Here is a 14753-nt window from a genome sequence, read left to right on the forward strand (position 1 = left end):
GGAGACAGAGAACTTATAGGTTAAAGTACCTGGAAGACAGGAAGTCTGAGGAGTCTTTTATAGGATCAGAGCAAAAAAAATAAAAATACAGTACTTGCCTTAGGGCAGCACTAAATTTATAAGAGGCATTGAATTGTGTGGAAAGCTGTGTAAAATATGATTTACTGAAAAATCTTCAGACAGCTAGAAAATTTGTCATTCTTTTTTTTTGCAATATCTTCCTTTCTTCCACTCTTTCATGATTTAAAGGTGACATTACTACATTAGCTTTTAGTTTCCAGTTTATGGAAAGGACACTTTTGTAAATTAGACACCTAGTCCTCTCAGGGACATATTAAAGGACTGTGACATAATTTACCCTGCTGATGTAAGACTCCTAGTCTATACAGAAAAATGCAGCCTCACCTCCACCAACCTTACACCTGAAATCTATCACAGTACTGCATGGTCATTTTGTTCCCATACTATTTCTGACATTTCTCCATATAGCCATTTCTCCCCTAGATCAAGTGATATGTTACAGAATTCACTGGGGAATTTCAAAAAGATCCCTGTGTACAAATCAGGGACAGAGTTCTTTGGTGGAAAGGTTTCAAATCACAACAATATAACATAATATGGATGGACAGCATAATTTGTCTGGAGTCCTCTACAGCATAATCAGATTAAGGCTCCAATCATACATAACTCAATTTACCTTGGAGTAAGCCCCACTGTATTCAGAAGTACTGACTCGAGTAGACATTCTTAGGATTGGACAGTTCAACTGTTAATCCAGTCATGTTGAAACTTCATTAATATGGTCTTTTTCATCTTCTCATATGACCACTTTGTTTAAGAATTATCTATAAATATCTGCTGGGGGAAAAGGGCCATATCTTTTCCTTTGGATATTTATAGCGGAGGTATGCTGCATTTTAAAAACGTGATGGCTTGGGCCTCCAACCTTTGCTTCTGCAAAAGCAATTTCTCCCACTTTCACCATCAGATACCTACTTCCCCCAGAGCCCTTGGAAAATCTGCTCTGGAGAGCTGACAGGGCCTCTGGGAAGAGTGCAGGATGAAGTGATAGTTGGCAAAAGTAATCTCTCCCTTTATATCAACAGGATCCTCTGCTCAAACAAAAACTTTACATGGACGTAAGACGACCTTCTGGTTGCAGAATGCCAAGTTTGGATCCATGTCAATTTATTTATTTACGATGCATTTTATAATCAGATAAATGTTTGTACCTTGTACTTTCAGAGACAGTTTGTGTTAAAAGTAAAAATAGAATGTTGAAAATGATTAAATAACTGCTAATTAAAATTTGCAATGCCAAAGAATAGTGATGAGGGTTTCTTGGAAATGGTGAGTCTCACCATTAGCAGGTCTTCCTGTTGACACACACTATTGACAGCATCGCTGCCCACGAGACAGATCTTTTGACACCACTGCTTTATACAATGGAAGTGCAGCATTTGATAATATAATACAAGTCTTTTAGCATCAGGCTTTCAGAATTGTGGTGATGTTATGCTAGACGTTCTGAGACTGAGACTCAGGATGAAGACAGACACTGACTTTTGAAAGTGGTTTGAAAGTGGCTTCACTTTCCCTGCTGCAAATACATATTTCTTTGTAGCATTGTCACAGCTGGTCAGACAGATTCTGCAAGTTTATGAAACAATACTGCAAAACCTATTTACCAGGAGTGACTGTACATATCACAAGCAGCAACACCTTTTTCAAACTGCCTTCAATTCTCTTATACACTATCGTCTGTTCCCAGCCTAAAAGACACAAAAGTTAAGCACTCCAAATCGCCTATAACATATTTTTTGGGGGGATGGGATGGGAGAAGAAACTGAGATTTAATTTTTCTCATGTTTAAAGGTGATACAAAAGAATACTTATATAAGCTCTCATCTTCTGCTCCGTATGACGTGATTAGTTCAGAGCACAGTAGATAACATATTAGACTACCGCCACAGGAGATAACAAAAGGAAATACTTAAGGTACCATAATAATCTTAGCCCCCTTTTTTCCAGGTCACTGTAATCTACCCAAAGATAACTAATTGCACAAAGTAAACATTCCTCTCCAACCACAAAAGGAACCCATTACACAAACATATAATTCACAGTCATTTTTAGTGGGCTGTAAACAGTTTGGAATGAGCATAAAATGGGACAAAAATCAAAGTGAGCATTTTGAAATGAAAAAGGGTTTGCTACAAAAGGTCAGTCCCTCTGCTTGGCAAACTATGCAGAAAAGCCTGGGAAAATGTTGAACACACAAGCAGTAAGGGGATTTTAAAGCCAACAGCCTCCTTGTTTCTTTAAACAGACATCGGAACCTATAACTGGATGCTGTCAAACAAATGACAGCAAAAAAATAGAACAGCTGCTAAGAAGGAAAGTTGAGAGATAAAAGTTTTTAAAGCTAGGGACCTTCTCTGAAGTGGACTAAAGGTCTTTCTTAAATCTTTATACAGCGTTACAGATCTCAGGGTGACTTTCTGGCACGGAGTCAAATATGCAATTTTGTATATAATTCCTGCCATAGCATCTTGTGCTTGAGAAAGGAAATCAGCAGTGTAGCAATGTCCAATGATTAATAAATCTTTCATGCCTGCAAACATAGACAGCAAAGATTTGGGAATAGAAGACAACATGGAGTGTCATTAGCTTTCATTAGAGGGATCCCAAGTTAAATGAAATGGTATCATTCCTTTGCACCAGTCTAAACCAGATCAACAAAAATAATTTGTATGGGACCACAAAGACTGTGCAGAGCAATAAGTATGTTTATTCAGAAGAAAGTCCCACTGAGTTGAAATTATAGAATTGTAGCCTTCTGTTACTAAAGCATTCAGTGTGATAATCTGCCACATTAGGCAGCACTTTATTTCCAAAATATGACATGTCTGGAGGCAAGCATCCGCATAAGCAAAGTCTACATGGAATCTCCATGTTCAGAGGCAATGGATACCAGTCGTGGGAAATCAACACCAAGAAAGAGTTGCTGCCTTTGAGCCCTGCTTGTGGGACAGCAGAGGCACCTGATTGGTCACTGCATAATTATATGGTCCCTACATGGCTCACAGCTGAATTCAGTTAACAGTGAATTAACATGGAAAAAATATAAATATAAATATAAATATTTGAATTTACCAGTTCACACTCTGAGCCACTACACTACACCAACTTTATTGACCTATAGCGACAAGGCTGCATTGCAATACTACGAAGCATGTGCAGAATTACTTTTCTGCACTCTTTTTAGTAGCCCATGTATGTTGACTTCCATGGGATCATAAACCATGCCAGTACAGCATTCCTGATCCCATGGAAGCCTACATACATCACAGTCTATGTGCATAGACTTCCCATTTGCAGATGTCTGTGCTCTATGTATGGACATGTAAGGTGGTGCCAGGGAAACCATGTGATGTTGTGGGGAAAGCCATCAGGTACTCCTGCCCTCTTGTGCTCATGGCACCCCTTTTGTGTGATGAATTCATAGAGGGGCCTAAATACTTAAAAGTACAAGTAATCCAGGTTGTGAGAGATAACTGGAAGACCATTACAGCAGATTACTGTAATGAAACCCTGAGTATGCAGATACGTTTATTGACCAGACTGGTTTGAAATTACTGACTAATAAATTTTAAGCCCTTTACCTAATTTTGTTTTATTATGCCCCATATGACTTTTGGCTTATATTACACAAATAGAAATATGTTGTCATCTCAATAATATGCAGTCACAGCGGACAGACAATTCATTATCATCCTTAGCTCTTGACGTAACCCTGTATAAGTTATAGTTGCATCCGGAACACAGAGTATGTCATGCTAGTTTGGACACTGGTTTAGCCAAATAAACTTGCAAAAGCCAGACCCACAAACACGTTCAGCCAAATTATTGGAATTTAAACTGATTCAATGCCATTGAATGTTATGCCTGAGGCATTCTGTTGCTTGCTCACATGATAGCATTTGATATATAAACAATACCCCCCCCCCGATCACCGAGTGTTACAAGAACCTCCACAAAGCGATAGCCGAATTACCCCATTCAACTGTTAAATGGAAACAAATGCACAATCAAAACTGCCACGACTGCCTTGAAATATGTTTAAATTATTTGGCCCTCCTCATTCCAAGGTTAGATTTCTAAGGGAGGCTCTTCATAAAAATAATGCTTCAGCTTAAATTAAATGTGTTGAAGTTTCTGAGTACAGTTATAGTGTGTAGATGGGGCAGAGATATGTACAGATTCTGCGTGGAGCATTTAGGCCTTCTCACTAAGACTATGGAAGTAAGCATACAGTTTTCATTAAATGTGCCTTTTCCATAATTGGTACATAAGTATTTCCCATGACTCTGCAGTTGAATAACTTGGCTGAAGGCAGATCTGGCCATTAGGAGGAGGGCTTCAAATCTGTTGAGTCCCAGCCATGCAGGGAGACTTGGCACCTCCACATGCTGCTTCCTAATACCAACCCGAGTCTAAAATGTCATCAGAAGCTTTCATAAACATTGGATTTAGCTTCACATAAATTACTGCCGTCCTGTGCTAGTTTATGCCAGAATTTAGGGAAAACAACGCATTGAGTAAACAGAATGGAAATGAATGCAAAGGAATCATAATCCAAGTCCATGCTGATAGAAAATTGTATATGAACTCCAAAGTCATAAATACAGTGATAAAATGTGGTGGTTGTTTTCTAAATCACATGCCACTGAGATTGGTTAATATTTACATCTCTACTAGCTTAAGCCATATGTTGGTTACAGGTTACAGTTAGTAAAAGCAAGGAAGCACAGAAATCAAAGCATGATCACGCACTTCTTCTGGGCAGGTTTAGGGAAAATATGCTTTCCTATGCCTTCTTCTACCACCAGAATTATAATCATACCAAGGATGGGAGGTTGGGTGGGAATCTGATCACTTTGCCTTTTAACATGAACTTTCTTAATTCATACTTTCTGAGCCAATAAGAAAACCAAAGCACAGTTATCCTTTGAATTTCACACTTTTCTGGATTTTGTGATGCATTTCTCCAACTAAAAAGTGCACACAAAGGGGCATGTATTAGTGAAACATACAAAAACTGCATTACACGTTGGAGAAACTGAATTTTAAAAAGTGTAGGGGAAATTGCAAAAGATGCACATATTAGGAGAAAGGCAAATGAAAATGGATAATGAAATTGTGTGTGCACTTTTTAAAGAAAATTATGTAAGATTTGGGAGAGCTGAACTTAAGGTTGAGAAAGCTTGCAATAACCTTGAAAGGTAGCCTACCATTTTCTCCCTATTTTCTTTGTACAATGTAAAGATTAGAGATGAAGCCATAGCTCACTTTGCATAAAAAGCTTCCGGGTTCCATTCCCAGCATCTCGGAATATCTCCGTTAGCAGGGTTGTCATTGTAGACAATTCTGGGCAAGATGGACAAATAACTCATTGTAAGGTCTCCATATGCATGAAGGACAAAGGTAATAATAACATGTCCTTAAATAAAATGCTATTGACAAATAACTTTGTTCCCATCCAGCCACTTTTCTCACACAGAACTGCAAGCACCTCTAAATAGTTTTAATAGTTTAATCCACAAAGCAGTTATTCTGAAATATGTGGGATTTAATTTGCCTAACGTGACATCACATGCCCTCCAAACTTAAGGCAGTATTCCAGCAGCTAATTCTTTACGAGTATAAGCAACAAGTCGTTAATGTTAGCATTCTTGCACTAAAATATGGTTAGTCCTTTTGTAATTAACAGGGCTGAGTGACGTGGAAGTGGGGCACTAGTATCTTAAGAACTCCAAAATAGGTGACAGTATTTTTTAATATTTGGCACAGTATGAAACAAAGACGTAAGCCTATTCTGAAAATTGTGAAAACGCATGTGATTTCCTACATTTAAATAATTGGCATCCACATTTTCTTTCCATATTCTGCTTCTCTTTAGCTATTCACACCTACAAGGGACACTAGGACAAGGATGGGGAACCTGTGGTCCTTCAAATGTTCCTGAACTACATCTTTCATCATCTCTGACCATGCTGGCTGAGGTCGATAGGAACTCAAGTCCAACAACCTGTGGAAGACCATAGTGTCCTCATCCCTAGTTTAAGCATCCCAACCAGGAAAAACACTACTACCAAAGCCTCTTTTTCAGTAGTTAGATATGCAGAAATCAATAGGTGAAGCTGTTAATGGCATGAAGTTAAACAATCACCTGCTAATTGCTGTGGATCAAAATGCTCATAAAAGGACAACTCCAGCAGCCAGTTCAAAAAACATCAAATCTTAAAGAAATCTTTCTTCAAATATATAGCCTCCAAAAGCTACACTACTGATAATTCTTTTGATATCCTGGTAATGTTAATTTCCCTAGAGTTGTATCCAACAAAGTTATCCTATTCATGCAAGGACTTCCACTTGTACAACAGGCCCACCATACACCCCTTCCAATCTGCTCTGGAGGGTTGAGGGAGCCCCCAGAATAGAAGGCATGGGAGGAGAATAGGGCAAGAAGTTCCACTGCACGAGTAGAAGTCTTAAGCTTCACTGATACAGCCTCTAATGCTTTTCTTTCGTACATGTAAAAGATGGATTTCCAGGTTAAATGGTACACCAGTTACTGCATCTGTCATAAACGTGCCAGATACTTATTAGATTTAAGGAGTATTTTACTTTGTGATTAAGCTTATGGATGCTTTGTTGGTGTGATTCTATTGATTTCAGAGTCTCAATAAAGACTGTATGTCCTTATTTCAAAAACACACGGGTACATGTGATTATCCTGAAAATGTTAAACATTTACAGATGATGCAAACAAATCCTTGCAGTTCTCTACAATTTAATTTTTTTAAGGGGGGGGAACCCATCTGCCATTGAAAATCACTTGGAAAGGAAAGGCTGAAGAATATATGGTTGCAGAAGGAAGGAGGAAAGAAAGGAACAAAAGAAATGAAAGTTTCATTGTAGCAGGTAAATAATATGGGTTTGAGCTATGCCAGTAATCAAGAACAAATATACCCAAATTACAATAGGCCTACTATAGTGACTTACAGCAACAGATAGTTTTGTGGCACCTTGAAAACTAGCAAATTAATTACGGCATAAGATTTTGTGGACTGCAGTTCACTTCATCAGAAAGTTTAACCCATAATATAGGGTTTTTAAAAAAGTTTTTAAGGTACCACAGTTCTGTTTTTATAGCAACAGTGGACTAACATGGCTACTTCTGTGGAAATTATTACTAGTATATTTTGCAGGATTGGAACAATGCTGGGGACTCCTCAGGGAAAAGAAGGTGCCATTGCATCTCTGCTGTGAGAAAGACATGGAAACTAAATGATAGAAAGGAAGATAGAATGTTATGCAGCTACAGTTGTACCAAAGCATAATTTTTAACTCTTGTGCATCCCCAATGAGCAAGCTGGAGATATTAATTTAGAGCCTCAGTTGTAAATACAGCTTATGGAATGGGGGAAAGAATGCTGACTGTCAAACTACCCACCTCGATCTTCAACAGCTTTGATGCACGTCTTTACAAACTTAGGGACTGTGGCGCCATCAAGTTCACACACTTTGTGCAAAGGGGAACCGAAAACTTGATCTAGTAAAGACAAAGAAGGGGGGGCGATTAAAATAGTAGCATAGGCTGTAACACAAAATAAGCTCTCCTGATGTAAGTAAAGAGGTTGGTAGCGGAAAAGTGGTAAAGTTTATTTTGCCATTTAAGTAGTCTTTATGAAAATTTAGCTTAACAGAAATCAGATAAGGGAATAGCAAACTATCATTTCCCTCATTTTACTTGTCCTGAATCATGGCATCTTTGTTTTTGGTCAATATAGGGAATGCATAAAGACCTAATCAAATGAATCTTAGTTGTATGAAAATAACACCGAAATCAATGGCACACCCCATTAGGTTGGTGTAGTGTAGCAGAGCCATAGAGGTGTCCTCCTGACACTACCCTCACTATAGCTTATGTTGCTGTCACTGGCATGGCCAGGGCTGCATGGATGCTAGGGTGGAAGTGCCAGATTGTGATTGCAGCCCCAATGTCACCAATGCCCCAGCACCACCCAGGAAACTCTCGAAACCGTTGGTGGGTTTTGTCCCACTAGACCAGCCACTACGGAATGTTACATATTACCTCTAGGATGAGAGATAGAATGCCTCTAGATACCAGCATTTTCAGTGATGACTGCCTGTGGAATGTTCTCCCCAGGCAAAGATGCCCCTGTCCACCAAAGCATTTGGCTCATTGTCAGTTATGGGACTCAGCTATACAGGTGCATTTAAAACACACTTAAAACGTTATATTTGCATTATACAAATGTGACACTTAGATGGCGATGGTGAGCTTATGGCAAATTCAATATATTTTTCAAAACGTTTTTTTAAAAAACATTTTCACAGCATTTTTGTAAGTGTCTCAATTCCATCATGGAATTGAGTATTCCAAACCAGTATTGGTTATCATCTTTTAGTATGATGGGGGAGGATTTGTCTTTATGTTATTGCAGGGCAGGATGAGTAGAAAAAATGACAAATAAGCAAATAAATAAACCAGGTACTGTAAAATCCCCTAAGCGTTGACTTATGGAAGAGCATATGTGAAGTTTTGTGCAGTCTTTTGGTCAGCATATCACATTGTTACATAGCTTACATAGATGTGTGTTAAAATAATACTCTAAAGCAGGCATGGTGAGCTTGCAGCCCCAATCTGGCCTGCTAACCTATATTTGACTACTTGCCAGTTCCCTGACAAGTGTTGCCCATTTTATTGTGTCAGTGGTGGCTTCAGCTGCTTCTGAGTACTGCAGAAACAAGAAGGAGCGTACCAAAGTGTTCCATGATTCACAATTGCTCGTAAAACACTGGAACAGATAGAAGCACCCCTTCCTGCTTCCAGAACTCTCTAACCAGCTCACAATGGTTCCCTTGCTCTGCGCTACATCACCACAGTTGCAATGGTGGCGGCTTTCTACTCGTCACCACAGAAGTGCTGTGGAAACTGCTGCAATTACCCAGCATCACTGCAGGCTATGACTGAGAGGTGGCAGTAGAGGTGACTGTTGGTGCCATTATGTACAGAGACTGCTTATGAGCGGCATGTGTGTATGTAGGCTGCATGTGTGGAGCGTTTGTGTGCTTTAAGTGTGGTCTGGTGATGAATATGTCGTCTTTGTGCAAGAGTGTCTGTGCATGCGCAGTTCTAAAGACCAGAAGTATGAAAGGTCATCAGTGTCAGTATGAAATTTCAACCAATTCCCATTTTGACCAATGAACAAAAAACATTGACTTTGGTGTGAATGTGTTCACATTGCTGCTCGTTATTTCTGTGTGAATATCCAATATCCAATATTTCCGAAAATAATGTATAGAATGCAAAAACACAGGGGAGCCAACCTAGAGCCAACCTTATACAGTGGTACCTCTGGTTACGAACTTAATTTGTTCCAGAGGTCCGTTCTTAAGCTGAAACCGTTCTTATCCTGAGGCGCACTTTCGCTAATGGAGCCTCCCACTGTGCGTGCACCAGAGGCACGTGATTTCCATTTGCATCCTGGAGCAAAGTTCACAACCAGGAGCAGCTACTTCCGGGTTAGCAGAGCTTGTAACCTGAAGCATTTGTAACCAGAAATGTTCGTAAACAGAGGTGCTATTGTACACGTTTACTCAGAAGTAGCTCTCACTGTGTTCTGTGGGGCTTACTCCAAGCAAAGTCGACATAAGACTGATGCCAAAGTTATGACTAAGTTTCTTGGGAACCATGGGAATGAGTTGATCACATCTAGCATAAGTTTCATGGTCAGCACTTAGAATCATAGAACTGTAGAGTTGGAAGGGACCTGAGGGTCATCGTCCTCCAACCCCTGCAATGCAAATCTCAACTAAAGCTTCCATGGCAATCTTTGCTTTAAAATCTCCAATGAAAGAGAATCCACCATCTTCTGAGGGAGTCTGTTCCACTGTCGAACAGCTGTTAACATCAGTACAACTTCATGTTGTGCAAGTACATACTGCAGTGTTCTACACAGCAGCAGTGAGGAAGCAGACAGAAGGTGGGGATGGGTAGTAAGACCACCTTATCACAGAGAGAAAGGCTCCACAAGATTCCAGAGCGCACAGATCTACTGCTACAATCTTCTTAATGGTATCAAAGTATTCAGGGAAATAATTTAACCACTGCAATTTATCATGTTAGGAGTCGGTTTTACATCATTTACAGTTAGCCTGCCTCTGGAAAACCTTCCCCACCTCCTTGTATTTCCTCCAAGGTTTACAAAACAGACCTCCCACCAATTGGAAAGTGCTTAATTCTGATTTTAGGGGAAAATCATGGTTTTTTATAAGAATAAGTTGTCCCTGGCCCTTGACAACACATGTAAATGGCACGGTTTTACAGAACGAAATTGTATTTAATGCAGTTTTTTTGCGCTTCATGACCGTAAACCTCTGGCTGGCTGAGGGCGTTCATCATGGAACATGTCAGCATAACCAGGTTAGTGCTCTCAGATTACAAATTAGCTCCATCCTCCTTCATCTCTGCTATATATTTTTGACAAATTATGAAAAGAGTGCTCCGTAATGGGAACTTTGTCAGCAGAATCCAAATGAATCAAACCTATGAGGGAAACCATTCAATAGAAGCAGTTTAAAATGTTTAAACAATGTGGCTATAAGATCATCATTTAAACCAAGAGATAGTCTCCGCATACCTTTCCAGCAGAGCATGACACTTTGAAAATTGGTGTAGAGGCCTTTGACAGTACTTCTGTAATCAATGTTTCTTGGCAAACCCTGCAGGAATCCTAGGAGGGCCATGTATAACTAACCATACAGTAACCTGCACGACATTAGATATTATATTCACTCCTTCCCCAAACAGGTCTGTTGAGGGTGAACCTGGATTTTGTGCTATTTTAAAGACGATATATTTCATCCTATAACACAGCATTCTTCAGCTTGGTGCCCTCCAGCTGTTTTGACCTACAACCCCCATCAGCCCTAGTCAGAGTGGAAGTTTATGCAATAATAAAGTTACTAGTCTAAGATGCCACAAGACACTTTGTTGTTTTCCCCTTTTCATAGGAAAGGTGACCCGGAAATTACAACTAATCCAGAATGTGGCAGCCAGACTGGTGACTGGGAGTGGCTGCCGAGACCATATTACACCAGTCCTACATTGGCTCCTAGTATATTTCTGAGCACAATTCAAATTGTCGGTGCTGACCTTTAAAGCCCTAATCAGCCTCGGCCCAGTATATATGAAGGAGCGTTTCCACCCCCATCGTTCTACCCGGACACTGAGGTCCAGCGCCGAGGGCCTTCTGGCGGTTCCCTCACTGTGAGAAGTGACGTTTCAGGGAACCAGGCAGAGGGCCTTCTCCGTTGCGGCACCCGCCCTGTGGAACGCTGTCCCATCAGATGTCATTCCATCAGATGGAAATAAGCAACTATCTGAATTTTAGAAGACATCTGAAGGCAGCCCTGTTTAGGGAAGTTTTTAATGTTTGAAGTGTTATTCTGTTTTTAGTCCTCTGTTGGAAGCTACTCAGAGTGGCTGGGGAAATCCAGCCAGATGGGTGGGGTATAAATAATAATAATAAAAATATTTTATTTATTATTATTTTTACTAATATAATGCAAAGACATTCCAGTGCCAAAATGATCCAATGCCATACCCATGATTCTGAGATCATTTGGATGTGTCTTCAGATTACTTTGTGGATACATCCATGTGATGGTTACTCAGAATATCTCTAAATGCATGAATACAGATGTACAGCGTATAGCATTTTTGTTATAAAAGGGATCTCCCTTCAATATACAAGACCCCATGATAATCAAATTGCTACAATCTAATTTCTACATATTTTACCAATAAAAATCTAAAATTGCACGAAATATTCACTTGATTTGTAAGGAGAGGGAATATATACAATATTTATAAAAACCATTTAATTATTGAGCATGTTCACTTTTTGAGTCTGCTTATTGCCAGTGCTTTCCCCTATGTACCAAGGCTTCACTACCATTCTTAAAATTGATTAGGATTTTACTTATAGAATGGTGACAGCCAATTGGAAATCATAAAATAAATCATGACATCACAACAGTGTTGTAAGCCAGTTAGATTTGGCTATATGCTGCTATCACTGAAGTTGTGCAGAGTGAGCCTATTCATGACAAATGCTTCCTAAATACTCTCTGCAACAATCTCTTCAAATTGCCAAAAGAGGGCATGCCTATTGAAAGCACTGAAAGTAGTTGTGGAAAGTCATCCAGTCTTTGGCCAAGCCCTGTCTTATAAAAACCGGCTTCTGAAAGATTTCAGTATCCAGAGCTAGGATGACAGGTTTCCCATGTTTGGAGTGGCATGTACCAGAATTTCAGGCAGACTCAGAGGCTAGAGCCTCCTCAGTTATGAAGGTGCTGTTATGTTGCAAGCCACATGAAGTCAGAGCAGACACCAAGATCTCCAAAGCTGCCTGAAGGGATGCAGTTAGGCAAGGCTTCAGCCAGATGAAGCAAGCCACATTTTGGTTCTGCATACTCAAAAAGTTGGTTGATGGGGGACACAAAGAGTTTTGAAATTATGTTATAGGCTGGATACCACACACAGGGTACGCCCAGATCTAGAGTACTAGGAGATGATTGGAATCTTTATCAAATATAAGAGATGGAAATCTAGATGAACATTAAAAAAACCTCCATATCTCTCTTCTGTGTCTAAATATTTTAGCTCTTCCTACGATAAGGAAACAACCAGAACATCTTTTCCAATAATGAAAACAATAACTGTTCCTGAGGGAATAAAGAAAGCAAAAGGGCTTTGATTTATTAGCAAAAGGGCACTTGAGACTTCTACTTTTTTATGTAATAGGAAGGGGGGCGGTGGTGGTAGGCAAAGATGTACACAGCACTCCTAACCTCCTGTTATGACAGTTTATGTTTCCTATCCAGCTTATTTAGCTCAAATGTCTGGGAAATAGACACAATTACCACCTTATGGAATGCTACTTAACTTTAAATGCTCCCTCCTGAATAGAAACCCACATTGTCCTCTCAAAGTTTATTCCAGTTTCTCAGGAATTGCTCCCTCAACAGGCTTCAGAAATGTTCTTGTTCATCATTTAAAAATTTCAGCTAATGAAATATTTTTTTATTATAGTAAAGAAAATTCCCATATAAAGAGCTGTTCACAATAAGTTGTTAAAAGAGTGAAAAGAAAAAGAAAAAAGAGAGCTGCATTCTATGCCCTTATACAGCTTTAATCATTCACTCTTTCAGCTGTTATCAATTTAAAACCAATGAAACTCCCACACTGAGTCCATTTGAGCAGTCAATTTTAATATCTTGAGGCATCTGTAGTTATTCTGAATTGGCTGCAAAAGCAGAACTAACAACTTAAGCTCTAACCATAAGTCTACATCAGGCTGGTAACTCATACATCAAACACCGACAGTTAGTCAATACTATAGTATGAAAAAACCAACAACCATTTTTAAGAAGAGCAGTATATTCACAATGTGTTCAGCAGCATGGTTCGCATTATGAGTTGCTGATATATGCACATAAAAACCATCCATTTGAGGTAGTAGTGGACATGACAGCTTTGTATGTGGATATAAAAGGAGACACAAGGAAAGGATGGGAGAGCCATTCTGAAGTTCTGAGGCATGTAATATGATGATTACAGCTGCAATGAATTGCCTGCCCTGCTTAAAAGAAGCAAAATAGAGTTTGTAGACATGACACTCTTCAAGGATTAGAAGGGTAACTCTTCCCGGGCAACCCCACAGTTTATGTGGCAAAAAGGCAAAACAAAACAAAACAAAACAAAAAAACTTGTGTGTGCATCCATTAATTATCCATTGTGCTCCCCCCCCCCTTCTAAAATAATGTTTAGGGGTAGTCTCATTTTTCTACTCACATTGAAATACTGCCCTTCAATGAGGCCAAACTTAGATTCACAAAATGTTTAGGGGTATGCATCCCCCTGCATCCCCCCCCCAAAAATGGACTGGTTATATCCCACCTTTCCCCTGAAGACATGGGGGTATTGTTCATGGGGTCATCTCTTATATGTATTATCTTAATATACTGTGAAGTTGAGCTGAAATTTTGGTTAGATTAAAAAAAAAAGGAAATAGCAATGGGGAAAATTATTCTCTCTCTTCCCACCCCCCACCACTTTCTTAAGTGGGTGGGATAGCTGCGCCAAAAGAACTGGAATATAAAAGTATGTCCTTAAAAATGTGGGTTGCTATCTATTCTATTTGAGGCTTGGGGTTTTCATGAGAAGAGGTGACAAATACCAAAGCCTTGCCCAGGCCCAAGGGCCAAGCAAATCAGTGGCCTTGCTAGCTGAGTTTGGGAAGATGCTATCTCAGCAAATATTATGTCATCTGAGGTCTTAAAAAGGTGGGCAAAGATGGACCTTCCAGTGGTTCAACCTCTCTGGGAGAGCTGCTTTGAAGGGCCAGCAGTCTTTTCTGTAGTCACATGCAGTAGTCACATGCAGTAGTCACATGCAGTCACATGAAGGGCCAGTAGTCTTTTCTGTAGTCACATGCTCCTCCACATGCAGCTGCTGGGTGACCTTGGGCTAGTCACACTTCTTTGAAGTCTCCAAGCCCCACTCACCTCACAGAGTGTTTGTTGTGGGGGAGGAAGGGAAAGGAGATTGTTAGCCGCTTTGAGACTCCTTCGGGTAGTGATAAAGCGGGATATCA

At 39.8% G+C, this 14753-nt stretch overlaps 1 protein-coding gene across 17 annotated transcripts in view; it reads right to left on the reverse strand.

Annotated features, from left to right (window-relative positions):
- The window catches only part of ARHGAP15 (Rho GTPase activating protein 15), a 378516-nt gene that overhangs the window by 139187 nt on the left and 224576 nt on the right, over positions 1-14753 (reverse strand). For all 17 annotated transcript variants that reach the window (XM_083582650.1, XM_083582652.1, XM_083582658.1 and 14 more), the window contains one exon: positions 7520-7618. In XM_083582650.1, the coding sequence (XP_083438776.1) occupies positions 7520-7618 (99 nt within the window). The remainder of the gene's footprint in view (positions 1-7519; positions 7619-14753) is intronic.

The sequence above is a fragment of the Podarcis filfolensis genome (genome assembly GCF_964270895.1).
Source record: "Podarcis filfolensis genome assembly, chromosome: 1".
In the NCBI taxonomy this organism is placed as follows: domain Eukaryota; kingdom Metazoa; phylum Chordata; class Lepidosauria; order Squamata; family Lacertidae; genus Podarcis; species Podarcis filfolensis.